This window comes from Phalaenopsis equestris, unplaced genomic scaffold (assembly GCF_001263595.1).
Source record: "Phalaenopsis equestris unplaced genomic scaffold, ASM126359v1 Scaffold001238, whole genome shotgun sequence".
Lineage (NCBI taxonomy): Eukaryota > Viridiplantae > Streptophyta > Magnoliopsida > Asparagales > Orchidaceae > Phalaenopsis > Phalaenopsis equestris.
The window spans coordinates 21386-37342 of NW_018165677.1; the positions used below are offsets into that span (position 1 = coordinate 21386).

Here is a 15957-nt window from a genome sequence, read left to right on the forward strand (position 1 = left end):
CAAAGAGATATATATATATATATATATATATAATTGTTTAGTAGTATTTCGAGCCAAAATCAGCAATACGAACGAAGATTTGTTCGTTCGTTCGTGTTCGGCTTGTTAACTTAGCGAACGAGTCAAACACGAGCTGTTCGTGAACAACGGGCCTTTTTGACAGCTCTAGTTTCCACATGATGATTTAATAAAGGAAAGTTGTTATATTTAAGTTTAAAAATTATGAGAAATTTATATTTGTGCCACACAAATCTTATGTGTTTGCATTTCTAACACCCAATCTTCGAAAGTTTGGAAATTGCATAGATGATTTGTTAAGCATGAAACTCGAAAGGAGGAAATGAAGAAAGCGAAGTATGTATCCAAAGCATTTTTTTCTTCAAAAAATTTTTGGATTCAAATTTATAAGCATGCATACGAAACTCATATATATATATATATATATATATATAATTAATTAAGGGTATTTCTGGAAGAAACCTTTATGCGTTTAGATGAATTTATATATTACTATCTATTTTAAATTTGTATACCTTTCGTTCACATGTACAGCAGGTTTATGAATGTAATTAACTTCAAATTTTTTTTAGAATTATCATTTAAATTGTTTATATGTCTCATGGATACTACTACTTATTTACTTGTACACTTTATATTGGATATACTATAATTATTAATCATAAAGTGCAAAAAATGAACTTACAAATTATATTTATTAGTTTCATGAGTTCTCCTTTGATAAATGGAATTAGCTAGTGTTTGGTGATGATTGATGAGAAATGTCAAAAATTGGGCGGAAGTGTAATAATCCAAATTCTCACCCCCGGAGATTTGTTCACTTTGAATTATTAGCCTCATGGTTTTGACTTGTTGTAATTTCTCGGGTCATCCATACCCTGTTGCTTCAGCACAATGTTGCTTAAATTTAGAGTTTTTGATGGAGAAGTACAAAAATCTCCATGGCTTGATTGTTCAGATGACTTGTAAGAAGAGTTGAGAATAAAGATAATAATTAACTCACCAAAAAAAAAAAAAGATAATTAAAAAGTGGGGGCTTCTGACATATCATGCGGGTTCCGACAATAAACATGTGCATTCCGTACTTCGTTTATTATTGCGCGTTATCAGAAAAATATGATTTTTATTTATCTATTTCTTTATTGACCCTTTTAATGTTTCATATCAGTATTCCTTGTTCCCACGTTTGCAATTTAAATTATTTCGTTGTGAATTTGAATTAATTGTATTAATATATATATATTATATATATAAAGTATAGTATTTTAAACCAATTATCATTTTAAATGGTATAATGTTAAAAATGATAATTAAGTATAACAATAATATTTAAACCCTAAGCCAATTATCATTTATTTAATTGTAATAATTTAATTTAATATTTTTTTCATCTAAATTAGATAAAATTTAAATTTGGCTAGCCTATAATCTGACTTGTCTCACCCTAAATTGAATCCAATACCTTCAAGTCAATGATATGAGGCAACGTTTGCTCTAAATGAAAATACATAAATTAACAAACGAATGAAAGACTGTTTGTGAGGATAAAAATGTTATTATCTAATAGTAGTCTTTATTACAAACCATAATTGTATGTAGTAAGATAAATTTATCAAACAAAATTTACATGCGTATCATATAACTCTTATGTATTTACATATCTAACATCTAAAATTTGATATTTTTATATTTTCAACATTTTAATGTCATAATCTATTTCATGAAAAAATGTATTTGCTTGTGACATTTGACATTAATAATCAGAATGTCATGTATGTTTTAATTAATTAGAAAACCTAAATATTAAACATATAGATATTTATAAGGTTTGTGTGGTAGGCATGTTATGGCCCCATGTAAATATATAATTCTTTCGGGTGTTAGCGTACGTACTTCTTACTTCACTGTTGGCGTGACCTAAGAACAGTTGAGTAATCCCGAGCTTATAATGGGAGGAGGCGGAAGGTGTAGAAGGAGGTCTGAGGGTTCCGAGTGAAAGAGAGATTCAGTGCGAGGCAGAGAATGGAGAGCTCGTCCCCTTCCGTGCCATTTCCGCTGCTGCAGACTCCAGTCGAATCTAATTACAGAGCTTGTACCATTCCCTACCGGTTCCCTTCGGATAATCCCCGGAAGGCAACGGATGTTGAGATACAATGGATCGATGTCTTCTTGAACTCTGTACCGTCCTTCAGGCGAGTTCTGATTTCATCGCAGCTTTTCTAGATATGCTGCCGTTAGGTTTTTTTCTGATAGTAGATACCGCGCTTATGAAAGCATATCTGTCTCTGCCAGTTGCTTGTTTGTTTGTACGCTGAAGTTGGCTTTGTTACAGGCAACGGGCTGAAAATGATACTACTGTCATAGATGCAGCGGAGAAAGCCGAGAAGTTTGCTCAAAGGTAACCATCCAGTGTATACACCGCTGCGATGAGCTATTTTTGCTTTATATCAACACGATGTTAATGCCTTTAAGCCCCCGTGTAATTAAACTTCCTTTGAACGAAATCCAAATGGAAAATGCACGGTGATCGTTAGAAAGTTATCGAACTTGCAGTTATCTTCTATCAAAAAAAAAAAAAAAAAAAAAAAAAACAATATAACTTATTAGTCCTTATTTATTAAAGAGTTTTCTTTCTGCGTTTTTAATATGCGATGATTAGGGATTTGAATATGATCCGGCAACGGAATTATTTGAGATCATTGATGATAGAAAATGGAAGCATGATCTGCCTTTGTTGCTATGCTTTTCATTATATTCTATGCCTTGTTTTTTGATGTTTAGGGATGTGTGTAGATCACTTTGTTATTTCATACACCCTTGATCCACCAGCAAAATGATTGCCATGTAATACTTATTTTGTTTTTGTCTTTCTCCCCCCGAACCTATTTTTTGAGAAAAATGGAGTATTAGCAGAATAGTTTTAAATGTGCCAGTGCTCAGCTCAAATTGCTTGGGTTTGAAAACTACGAGATCTTAACTGACATTTGGCGCTGCTTAATTTTTTTTTTTTTGTGTGCCAAGATATACTGAAATTCTTGAGGACTTGAAGAAAAATCCTGAGAGTCATGGCGGGCCACCAGATGGAATTGTGAGCATTGATTGTGTATATTGTGCTTATAATACCTTTTTATTTGGACTAAAGTATTGCGTCCATGTTTATTTCATTTTAAATGAGAAGTTGCTGACTCCAATTCTGGTTCTTTTTTATTTTTTATAATTATAGCTTCTTTGCAGGCTTCGGGAGATTGTACTTAGAGAATTGGGTTTTAGGGATATATTTAAGAAAGTCAAGGTATCAGTTTGGCAGTTTGGAACTCTTAGACGTTGGTTTTGATTGTAAGGCTCTAAAGATGTGGCATAAAATTTATCAGGATGAAGAGAATGCCAAAGCTATTTCACTTTTTGAAGGTGTTGTAAAGCTGAATGATCATATTGAAGATGAGGGGAAACGTGTCGAAAATTTGGTTCGAGGAATATTGGCCGGCAATATTTTTGATTTAGGGTCTGCACAGGTATGCAACTTCTTTCTTGTAGAATTAAAGTGATATTCTCTATGCTTGAAAGTTCTTACAAAAATCTTGTATTTGGGATGCAAATATCATGATTTTTTTCTTCAAAGTTCCATAAATTTCTTTCTAATGAAGATACTATTTCCATTGATTCTTTTATATACCACTGGAGAAAAGGCAATTGAATCTCTTAAGTAGTTTTGTTAGTAAAAAAATAAAAAATAAATTGCCTATTACAAGGGATAACGAGTACATAATTTTTGAGGAATTTTGCTGAGGCTATTGCAATGATGATGATAAGATTTAAAAATGAATCTAAGGTGCTGGCAAAGTTGTTGTGGATAAAGAGAACTAAAGAAATGTTTGAACACATTGCAGTTGCCACATAACCTTTTTGATTGTAGGTGAATGCGTGAACTAACTGAGCATGAGTGGATTTAATTATTAGGAATTAAATCAGGTTAGTTTAAAAGCCACTCAATGCCTAGAACTAAAACAACCAAAGTTTTTGTTTTGAATATTTATAAATAAAGTATTGGCTTTATGGACTGGCTTAATTATTTTATAGACAATCTATATATATATATATATATATATATAAGGAAATCGATATTTGGCAAAGGCTTAAATATCAGTTTCCCATGTGCTAGGCCCCATGATAAGAGCCCGCGCCGTGTGTCTAAATATTCGAGAATCCGGCGCACTGGGAATCGAACCCGTGACCTGAGGGGACTTACAACGAACTCCGCCAATCAACAGGCCACGGCTTGCGGCACACACACACGCACAAATATATATATATATATATATATATATAGAAGATGAGTGCAAAGGAGGAAAAAGAGAAACATACATTACGTTTGTTATGACGTTTGTCGAGTGTTGGTGGGAGCCACAGACCTTTGGCCAACCTCTGTATGGCAGTCGACTAGTAAGATTCATCTTCATTGTTGAGTGATTGAAATCAGTAATCCTTGCCAAGTTTTGTACACTTATACTCATTTGATGGTGGGGATTAGTATAAGGAGCTCACATTCTGTTCTTCTAATCCTTGCTCTTTGTGGTAGTGGGGTATAAAATGGATGTTGTCCTTTTCATGCTATTAGGAACCATTGAACATTTTGTGTTGAATTTTGAAACTACAAAATCCAAAATTTTCTATTATGCTCTTAACGTTGCTTAAAAATGGCTATGCTCTTGCCATGTGGACCGCACAACAGTAGAGGTGGAAATGTTGTTTAGGGTAATAAACGGACTATTATTGTTGAACAATACCCAAAGTTTAAGGTGTAAGAGGTTTGGTATCGAAACTAAAGCTATGAGAGTTGAGGATGAAACTCTTATACTCTCATAGTGCAACAGAGGTTGGCTCATGAGTAAAGAAAGTGGCATTTCATTTCTACGGACAGCGGTGAAAGCTTTGTCAGAAAAAAAAGGTGCATCTTTTTGATGGCTGATGGTGGTAAAAGTTAGATGTTTAACATGATATGTTGATTAGTGATATAGGGTTTTGAGTCTTGACGGGCTTTACTAGTTTAAGATTTCAGCTTTTTTATGTCAATTTAACTGGCTTGATTCAGTTTAAATGCCGGCTATTTTAGGTTGTGTTCCATTGAAAAATGCACATTTTGGCTTAAGAATTTCTAAAATAAATCATGTGCTTATTTTTAGGCTTTATGCCAAACCAGGAGATGTTCGACATATATTTTTAGTTAGAATTTAATGTTTTGTTGAATTGGTGATCAATCAATAAATTTTAAAATAAATTATAAGGTTGTGAAGAACTAATTTTTCTAAGGTTTTTCTTTTAAGCAAGTTCGTATAGCTTATAAAGTTGATGGTTTTGCCAGCCTCATAGATTCTTATGATGTTAATATTGAAAATTTTCATATTAGGGACTCTATTTATAGCGAGTTGTGTAGGCTTCCTTGGTTGTACCTTGCAATGTCATTATCCAAGAGGATAACATAATTTTTCTCTCGTCAACGTGGTATCAAAGCGGTTAACTCTCCTATAGTGATCAAGCTCTCTTTTTTTCAGTCCTTCACTTGATGGTTACGCTTGGAACCTTGTTGGCATTGTGTCCATGCTCACAATTGATGGTCGCTGTGCTAGTTTGTTCTTCTTCCTTCACATTTACCTTGAACACACTTGCTTCCTTTTCTGATTGGGGATTTTCTGAGTGTAGAGTTTTTAAAATATATATCCTTTTTGCACGATTAATGTTAGCTCCCTAATCCTCATCCCTTTCTTGCCTCATCAGTGCATCCCTTGCACGTGCTGCAACCCTTTATCTCAATGCTACTTGTCCTTTTGCGATCCCTTAATGATTATCTCTTGTTGCTGCGCTCCCACTGCTCTAGCACGACCCTTCTCTATGCTTGTTGGGCTCATTTTTTCTCAGTGGTACAATTTTGACAGTTTTCTCATTGATCCTGTCTCCTCTCATGTCGATATTTTATCTTCCAAATCCTTTCTTTATCCCTAGGATAGGTGTGTTACAAAATCATTCTTTTACTTGCCACCTTTATTATTTGTCCTTAGTCCTGGGACTTGTAAGTAAATGCTTCAAAATCCTCTCAGGAAATAAACTATGAATACTTAGATGAGTGCTCTACTCAGGCATCATATATTGGATTTGATTTTTCCCCCAATTGCTTGAGTTTGGGTGTTTTTGTGAAATTTCACCATGATGACTTTATCGATTGATATAAAGTTCAAATAGTTGTCAAAGGACTCATATGGGTTTATTGGATAAAGGCACTTTAAAAGTTTTTCGACTTAACTTAAGGCCCGTTTGGGACAACTTTCAGATTGCTTTGCTTTTCAGACTACCATCATACCTCTGTTTGGGGAATAATTTTTTAGTTGCTTAATATATTTTTTTTTGTGGTAGAAAACTATTTTTTTCAACCTAACATGTTAAAGTGTGTTTGCTGCCAGAAAATTACAGTCTAAATTTTTGAAATTAAAATAAATTTTTAATAGTTACGACAACTTTTGAACTACAACTTATTCTGGAGCAACTTCACAGTTGTTTCCTCAAACTGCTGCAGCTGCCACAAATAGACCCTTAGTCTGAACTCTTCTATTTATGGCCGATGGGAGTAATCTTTTTCTTCATAGCAAATTGAATGAGACAATTTGTATAGAGCTACCATTTGGTTTTGTTTCTTAGGGGGAGAATCATTTGTCTTCTCAAGATGACCATCTTTGGGCTTAAATAGAGCTTATAATCTTTATTTGAGAAGTTTTGTGAAGTTCTTGTCAATTCAGCTTTTGTTGTTGCACCATTGATCATTTCTTTTTCGTCAAACCTACATCTTCAGGTTTTTTCGTGCTAGTTATTTATGTTGATGATATTTGTCACACCAAATAGACATCTTTGAAGTAAAACTCTACTTGCAAATGTGTTTTATTACTGAAGAGCTAAGACAACCCAAATAATTTGTCTGATTTAAATTTGCTTATAATAAAACTGGAGATCTTCCTTTCTCGGAGGAAAGATGCTATCGGCCTTCTTGAAGTGATTAATTTTCTTTGTTGCAAACCTGCTGATGTCATAGTGGATGCTCAAACCACTTCAGATGTTAAGGCATCATTTGATGATCCATCGCAATACCGAAGATTAGTTGGAAAAATGATTTTTCTGATTGTCACTATACTTAGTATTTAATTCATTGTCAAAATGATGAGCTAGCCACATGCAAACTCCAAAATAGAAGCGTTTGGGGGCTTTTCTACTTATTCTTGCGTACATCAAAAGATTTTTGGAAAATGCTTATCATATATTAAAGGTGAGCATTTAGCTATGCAAGCATTCTCATTCTGATTATATTGAATCTCTTGATGTTATGAAGTCAACTTTTATATTTTGTATTTTTAGTGCTGGAAACCTAGTAAATCGGAAAAGGAAAAGATAAATTATTGTGGCAATGTCCAGTGTTGGTGGTAAGGATGAATTTAAAGCTTTAGCTCATCTTGCATAAGGATGTTAAATAGAAGTTTGATTTTTCTTGTACACAACTTCTAATTCTAAATTGTAGTAATTATACTACCATCTATATTACTACAATCTTGTGTTCCACGAGAAATCTAAATATATTGAAGTTAATTAAGGGTCTGTTTGGGGCAGCTGCAGTTTATTCAGCTTATCCAGATAAACGGTTTATTCTGATAATCTGTTGTTAAACAACCTATCCTGATAATCCGACAAGTTGTTTGGTTTGTGCGTTTCGAAAACAGATGATTTTGGATTAATAATCATTCCGCCCCCATTCTGGATAAATTGTTTAGTTGTTTGGTTTGTGCGTTTGAAAAATAGTTTATTTGCAGATTTTTTTAGTTAAATGAACGATCTATCACTCAAAAGTAATTTTTTCATGCTAGCAAAATAAGCAAAACTGTGAAAACAGGATTGTGAAGATTGCCACAAATGACGACAAATGACCACCATTCATATCACATAGCACTGGTCACCCATAAGGAGGGCCATCCAAGCTGCTATCCCAATCATCAAAAGTAAAATCAAATTGATTTATTAACAGAACTTAGGGCATGGCATGTATTAAATTTCCCCTTTCACTCTATTTTTTTGATAAAACTTCTCACCGGCAAACAACTATCAAAATTAAACTACAAAAAAAACTACAAAATATCACATATAAATGAAGCAAACATACAAAATCTGGTGATGGAAATAATCAATAGGATAAAGCTCTAGAAATAAAAAATAAAAAAAAAAACTCACAAACCTTCACCTCACAACCAATCTCACAAAGGCAGAACAACCTCCCCACAACAACTAAAACAGCCCATTTTCCCCTCCACATCCAACTCAACCTAAAACCACAAGAAGCACCGGCATACTCTTTCGCCGGACTAGCCGTCGGCTCATCGCTGCCTCCTTCTTCTTCTTCCTCGACGTGGACGGCTCCGGTCCCGGAGCTTCCGCCGGCGCCTCAGATCCAAAAATAGCCAGCCGTAGCAGAACCTTATCAAGTGACGGAGTGTTACGCTGTGCTAGATTGGATCGGAGAGGGATAGTTCAATTCGCCGCTTGCGAGATTAGGGCAGGAGTGAGGAGGGGCATTAGTCATCTTTCGACAATATGAAACGTGGATCGCGGGGTCCTACACATGATCCGCGTCTAATACAAAAATGACAACGGAGTTTTGAAAACGCCACCGCTGCAAATAAGCTCTCCCAAGCGCATCCTTAGTTTCATTTGAATGTTTTGTCTGAAATGATTTTCACTCTTCATGTTTGCCATTTAAAGCAAGTGGTTGATATTTTTGCGGAAGCTTTGGGACCCGTTCGCATCACACAATTATGAAATAAATGAAAACAAACTAATATATATGCCTCACCTTGAGGGTGGATGCTGTTATATAAATTTTAATATATGGAAGGTACTCCATGTAGTGAGTGACATGGGTTTATTTTGTCGTACCTTGGCATGCATTCATCTCCCTATTTTAAGTAGGGGATTTCTATAGTGAATAACACACCAACCTTTTCTCCTCAAAATATAACATAATATAGGACTTCCCAAGATTATGAATAGTGCACGTATATATTTATAATGAGCATTTATGGCTATATGTGTTTAATGGAAAACACTTCTAAAATATGAGAAATTGGGGATTACCTCCTTAGCAATTGGAGCTTATTGCTAATATAGGACTGTTCATTTTACAGATTGCAATTAGCATAGTTATATTAAGCATCTGAGGCATTTTGTGTATTGAACTATTTGATGTCTATGAAGCATTTTCAAAATCCACCAAAAACCGGAGATCATCTTTAGCCTACAAGTAGAGATCCAAAATCATGAAGGATACTATACCCTATCCTTAGGAGTGCAAACAAGCCGAGCTCGAGCGAGCTCAGGCTTGGCTCGTGTTGGGCTTGTTAAAAAATATCATAGTTCGTGTTCGACTAGTTTATATATCGAGCCCAAAAAAATTATTTGTTTTCGGCTTATTTGCTTAGCAAGTCAAACACGAGTTGTTCGCAAACGTGGCATTTTGACAGCCCTAGTCACACAGCCGTAGGGTGTTAAGCATAGGGGCGATATTTAAATCTTATTATTTATTTTAAAATATTCATTTAAATAGAATTCAATATATTTTTATTTTATTTTTTAATTAATAACTTTAATCGATTATAAATCCTTGTAGCTTCGTAGCCAATTTAATTATTTTAAGCCAAAATAACCCGAACATGAACAAACAAATTTTTGTTTGTGTTCGGCTCGTTTATATATCGAGCACAAAAAAATTGTTTTTGTTCAGCTCGTTTGCTTAATGAACCGGTCAAACTTGAGCTACTTAAAGAGCCGAGCACGAGCTGTTCGCGAACAACAGGTTGTTTTGACAGACCTACCTTTCCTTTATCAATCTGAGTTGGATTGTCATGATAAGTAATTTATGGGTAAAATATAACAACATTTTGGAAGGAATTGTACTGGGAGCTATTTAGAATGCCACAAATGCTCTTTGTCAGATCCGATCATTTGGTAAATTGAAACTTATTATCTGTTTGCTATCTCATTTTAGTTCTTTTGATTTTTTCATTGAACCATGAATTACTACTTTAGTTTTAAACTTTGAAGAAATGAAATCTATGAGATTTATGTCTATTTTTATTAATTGAAATTCTCTTGACAATTCTGTGTATTATTTTCCATAGCTTGCAGAGGTTTTTGCAAGGGATGGCATGTCCTTTCTGGCAAGTTGTCAGAATCTTCTCTCAAGACCCTGGGTTATTGATGACCTGGATACTTTTAAAGGCAAATGGCTCAACAAGTCATGGAAAAAGGTAATGCTTATCACATATTTATAATGTGGAATGAATTTGTATAAAAATATGGTGCAAGGACTATAGTTCTGAATATTTACTGAGTGATTCTTGACTAACATAGAATGTGCTTTTTTTAAAAAAAATTTGGATAACAATGGAGGTTACAGTTGTTGGAGTTTTAAATGTGGAGCATGTCCTCTTCCATGTAATTTGTATTGATGTAAATATGATGCAACTTACAGTTGTCATTGTCTTCACATCAATTTGGTTCTATCCCTGTTTATCTTGTATTAATATAGGCATGTGATAATTATTGATTTTTCATGCATCTTTACTCATAAGTTATAACTGATAATCAGATTATAATGTTCTAATTTCAGAATGACTGCTATCAGATTAGAGAGGCTTACTTATCTACGCTCTCAATTTGCCCTCTTTTAAGTAATTTCTTCTTCATTAATGTTAGTGCTATTTCTGTTGTTTCCTTAACAGGCTATTATTTTTGTTGATAATTCTGGGGCAGATATTATTTTGGGGATATTGCCCTTTGCGAGAGAATTACTTCGGCGTGGTACACAGGTTAGGCTCTTACCGACAGTTGCCACATCTACTAGTTGTGTTCAGCCTACGCATATATTTCATCACTGAGATGTGTTTCTATGATATGACTTTTCAATTCTTTTCATATACATGCAATAACCGTTATTTTTGCGACATGTACAACTTTGGAAAATTGCAGGTTGTTTTAGCTGCTAATGAGCTTCCTTCAATCAACGATGTAACTTATCTAGAATTACATAATATTATTTCAAAGGTAAAGGACATCTTGCTTTGATAAGCTGCATTGCTCTTCTGAATCCTTTTTATTTTTATGCATTTGACTGCTCCATCTTCAGCTGAAGGACGAAAAAGGGTACCTTGCTGGTGTAGATATGTCTGGTCTGCTAGTTGCAAATTCTGGAAATGATTTACCGGTATGGTTTTTATGGACTACGGTTTTAATATATTTAATAAATCCAGGTATTATTAATTCGATTGATGTAAATCCAGTTCTATCTCATTTTCCAGGTTATTGATCTTACAAATGTATCACCAGAGCTGGCATATCTGGCTGCTGATGCTGATCTGGTTCTGTTGGAGGGAATGGTATTAATTGAGAAGAAAAGCACAAATCCCCAAAAGTAGTTATTCCTGCTTATTGTTATAGGGGATGCTCACGTTGATGTTTTACATGCAGGGACGGGCAATAGAGACAAATCTTTACGCCCAAATGAAATGTGATTCAGTCAAAGTTGGAATGGTATTAGTAAAATTTTCCATAGTTTTATTTAATTTAGATATCAAATCGTTGATTACTTAGTTCAAAACTGTATTTTTATGCAGGTGAAGCATCCAGAGGTTGCTCAGTTCTTGGGAGGGAGGCTCTATGATTGTGTGTTTAAGTACAATGAGGTTGTGAATTAATGAGATGGGATTCGTAGCAGTTGGATTTTTCTTGCGGACACTTTCCACAAACTGAAATTTTATGCAATATGATTATTATAAATGGCTCATTATTCCACATTTTCAATCGGTGCATCTTTTGCAGTCATGTATTTTTGGGAATGCTTTGATGTATTTTTGGGAATAGATTATTTTTATCCTTTTAAGAGGGACACAGGTGTAAGCCAGAGGATGTATTGATAATATATAACCATTTTCATTTTCTTTCTTTTTCTGGCATGCTTTTTTATTTCTCGCTTAAATATCTAAAGAATTATTTCTAACTTAATTGCGGGCAGGGCCACAGTAAATTGTATGGCTGACAGAATCAAAGTGTCTGTATTTTTTACCAGTGGCTTTATACTAGTATTCCTCTAATTCTCCTTGCGGTTTCTTTTTCAAATCTGTCTAACTTATGGCAGACTTTGAAACTTGTTGGGTTTCTTTGTATACTGATTACACTCTTTTGTTTAGTTCTTGCCGTGAAATATTTGAATATCTCCACGACGGCCTGGTGAGTTATGTTTTCCTGTGAAATTATATTTACATAATGTTATTTTGAATTTATATCTTTTTAGTGATCCAACTGATTCTTACTTTTCCTTATCTGTGTGCAAATTATATTAGGAACAAAATAGAACAGTTTTTATTCCTGATATCTGTTGTATATACCCCAATACCCGAAACTTAGGGTCACAAAGAAGACATTTAAGGGGAAACATAAATACAAACTCAAGATGAAAATCTTTCTTGGTTCAAATCTTTTTGGTTGGGTAGGAACCCATCTTGTTGATTCCACACACTGCTTCATTTTTCGCTGTGCTCCTTTTCATCCTGATATAACCCTTTTCTCTCATTTGAATCCCCATGAATTCTTAACAATGACGTAGTCTTGACCCTTACCTGATCCATATCCAACGGCTGCAACTCCATGATCCAGCTCAGTACCACAATGACCATCAAAGAGCCACTGTCATCATGAACAAGCCCTGATTTGATACGGTTCAAAAACCAGAATTTATGATACACGTTGTTATTGATCTTACCCCACTATAAAACTGGAAATCTCTACTAGAGGCTTCAATGGCAACACTCACTGGCTGGTGTGCCAAAAGGCTGGCTTCGTTGTTCTGTGGCACATTTCATATCCATTAATGGTCACAACCTGCAGCGGTCCCTGCACAGAAAGAAGGCAACTCAACAAATTCAAACTGGAAACTCTCCAACAGGTTATAAACTTTTGCGAAATTTAAATACGCAGCACACAATTTTTAGGTATTTACAGAACTCACACTGAAATTTTCATATTTACATACAATTGCATTTTGGTGCAATAAACTTATGCATGAAAAGATGCATTTCACTTTTACAAAGTGGTCATAGTGCTCTTTTTTATGTAATATTGAAGTTCTAAGTTCCATGTGTGTAAATATGAAAGTTTAAGTTCTGAGTGCCATGTGTGTAAATATGAAAGTTTTAGGTGGTGATATGTAAATGCATGAGAATTGTGTGGTGTGTGTGTAAATGGCCTGAAACTTTTCCTAATTGTGTATATTTAGCATATCACCCTCTTGTCATCACATGTGCCTTCTTCCATGAGATGGGGATAGTCATCCTCAGTGTGGAGTCCCCCACTTGAGATTATATAGTGGAAGGCATAGTCCATCAACCCCCCTCCATTGCAACCGTTGTTGTACGGCTTTTGGCAGTCGCCTAGAGAATGCCCAGCAACTACGTGCAGCCATCATGTGACGCTTAATGACACAATTCAGGTTTTAATGGAAGGGACATTTCGGTTCATACCCCCTAATTCCCATGTATTTACATATCTAACAATTAAACTTCACTTTTTACATTTGTGCCACCCAAATCTTTCATATCACATAAAAATACCATCATTTTTAACTTTTAAAAAGTTATACACCTTTCTTAATGCATAGGTAAGGTGGCATAATATGTAAAAATTGAAGTTTAGGTGTTAGATGTGTAAATACGTAGGAATTAAGTGCTATGTACTTAAAGAAGCGTATATATGATTGTTGGTGATTAAGCCAATGCCACTGCTGATTGTTTTTTGCCATTATGAAACTTTGAACCAGTTTTGGCTATATTTTGCATATAAGCAATGTTTGTTCGACATTTTTAGTGTTTTTACCACATGCTCCTTAGTTTTTGGATGGGGGTTGACGGCACCTTTCTTCCTCAAACGACAGATTTTGGAAATTCTACGGCGTTCTCATACATTAACTCACTGATATCACTTAAAATGGCTTCCTGTCTCCTTATTCCCGGCTGCAGACCAAGGTACATCTTCTTGAACTCTTCATGACCAAGGTCAACAAACTAATTGAGCCCAAGCCTGTAGCTGTTCCTCTCCTTGTTGGTCTCATCAATATGCTTCAAATTATCCTTGAACACTTCAAACTTTCTCATCTTCTCCTTAATGGTGGCATAGGACTTTTTGTGCTTGGCCATCCATGATTCAAAGTGATCAATCAGACGATCACTGGATGTCAGGCCCTCCTGTCTGTATCCCACCATGGAGAATTCGTCAGGAATGGCGGAGCATGGAGAAGAAGAAGAGGAAGGAGAGAGTCATGATGGTGGAGGCCTGCATGTTTGCTGGGAAAATGTGGAGTTTATGCTATGGCGGTATGATATTTATTCACCATATATCTTGTTTTCAACTCGGTTATAAACAAAGTTTTGGATACGGTGGCTTGAAGCTTGATTCATCTGAGGCTTTGTTTTTTATTTCTATACATTATATTTAAGGGAATGACAACAGTTCTAGTTCATGATATCAAGAACTTACAATGTCGTTTTTGTCATCAGTAGTCTGATGTTTACTATTTACAGTCGGCCTAATAAATCATTATTTATAGTCTTTGTTGAGTAATGCATGAAGTGTTATAATAATAATAATAATTATTATTTGTTTTGTTTAACTTCTTTTGCACATGTTACCTTTACGATACCTAAATATTTGGGGCAATGACATACATAGCATCCGAAACATTGCTATTTACAAATCTAGCACTCACTTTCATCCATTTTTCAAATTCTTACTCAAATATCAGAATTCATGATAAAACCCAACCCATATTTTTCATTGCATGTAAATACATCGGTTTGGTGGTTCAAAAGTTTCACTTGATTGCTAGATTTTGTAAATAGCATTATTTCGAGTGCTATTTTATGTAATTATCCCTAATTTTTTTTGGCATAATCTTGACATTAATTATGAATTTATCTCATCGTTTCATTTTCTCCCTTTCATTGTAATTGATCAAATCATATGCACGTGCACCTATTTTCTACCTTTTATCTTCAATATATTCTTATTCTAATTGCTCCTTTAATATAATCATTTGCTGTCCATTACTCTTAATTTTGCGACGCACAAATCTTAACGATCTCGTTTTGCATTAATCTGCAAAAAAGAAATTCTTTATAGCTCATCATAAATTCATACTAATTTTAAAATTTAATATTCTTAATATTTAATCAAACAATGTTTGATGGAAGAAAAAAAATATAGTTTTTTTTTCAAATATATTCATGTCATCATACCAAAAACCTATATTTTTGGTTTAAGTTCATGAATTCGAGCTCTAAATCAGATGATATGTATGGAATCATGGTATATGGCTGGTCTTTTGTTTAGTTTATCATAAAATAAAATATTTAAAATAGGTTTTTATGTGACATGATAACGAATTCAGTTTAAATTAGATCATAAATTATTAATCGAAATTTATAGATAATTTCTTATGAATGTGAGGATGATGTTGTTGCGCTTGGTGTTCCTTCAGGACAGTTGCTATTGGATATGAAAATAGCCTTTGAAAGGTATTGTGCGTATAATAGACTCTCTTCCAACAAAGTTGGAAATTCCTATAACTACATGTTAAAAAAATGTGTCGTTGCTCAAATTTTTTATAAGAGAATAAAAAAATTTGTAGCGAAATGTAAAAAATAAAGCTTTTTGAAAAAAGAAAGCAACGAAAAAATTGCACAAAAGAGATTTTTAGTCCTAATAAACAAAAATTGTAAAAATTGCATGATGAAAAATTACTTTTGACCCCAACACTAACCTTATATTGGGCACAACCAACTCCATCCCAACTTAGAGCATTGTCGT

General features: G+C 34.3%; 1 protein-coding gene and 1 pseudogene across 3 annotated transcripts; one reads left to right on the plus strand and one right to left on the minus strand.

Moving 5' to 3' along the window:
* The first annotated feature begins 1910 nt into the window (after positions 1–1910).
* On the plus strand, positions 1911–12043 carry LOC110033622 (uncharacterized protein At2g17340-like). 3 transcript variants are annotated; one of them, XM_020737659.1, is made up of 12 exons: positions 1912–2210; positions 2351–2416; positions 3040–3106; positions 3242–3310; positions 3390–3530; positions 10221–10349; positions 10824–10910; positions 11071–11145; positions 11228–11305; positions 11400–11477; positions 11569–11631; positions 11715–12043. In XM_020737659.1, the coding sequence occupies exons 1-12, from the start codon at positions 2041–2043 to the stop codon at positions 11793–11795; spliced, it is 1104 nt and encodes a 367-aa protein (XP_020593318.1). In that variant the 5' UTR covers positions 1912–2040; the 3' UTR covers positions 11796–12043. The 3 variants fall into 3 exon arrangements, with proteins under 3 accessions (XP_020593320.1, XP_020593318.1, XP_020593319.1); XM_020737660.1 differs by having other exon boundaries at positions 11234–11305; XM_020737661.1 differs by lacking the exon at positions 3040–3106 and having other exon boundaries at positions 1911–2210; positions 3253–3310.
* Positions 12044–12134: 91 nt separating this feature from the next.
* On the minus strand, positions 12135–14885 carry LOC110033617 (annotated as a pseudogene).
* Between the last annotated feature and the right edge of the window lie 1072 nt (positions 14886–15957).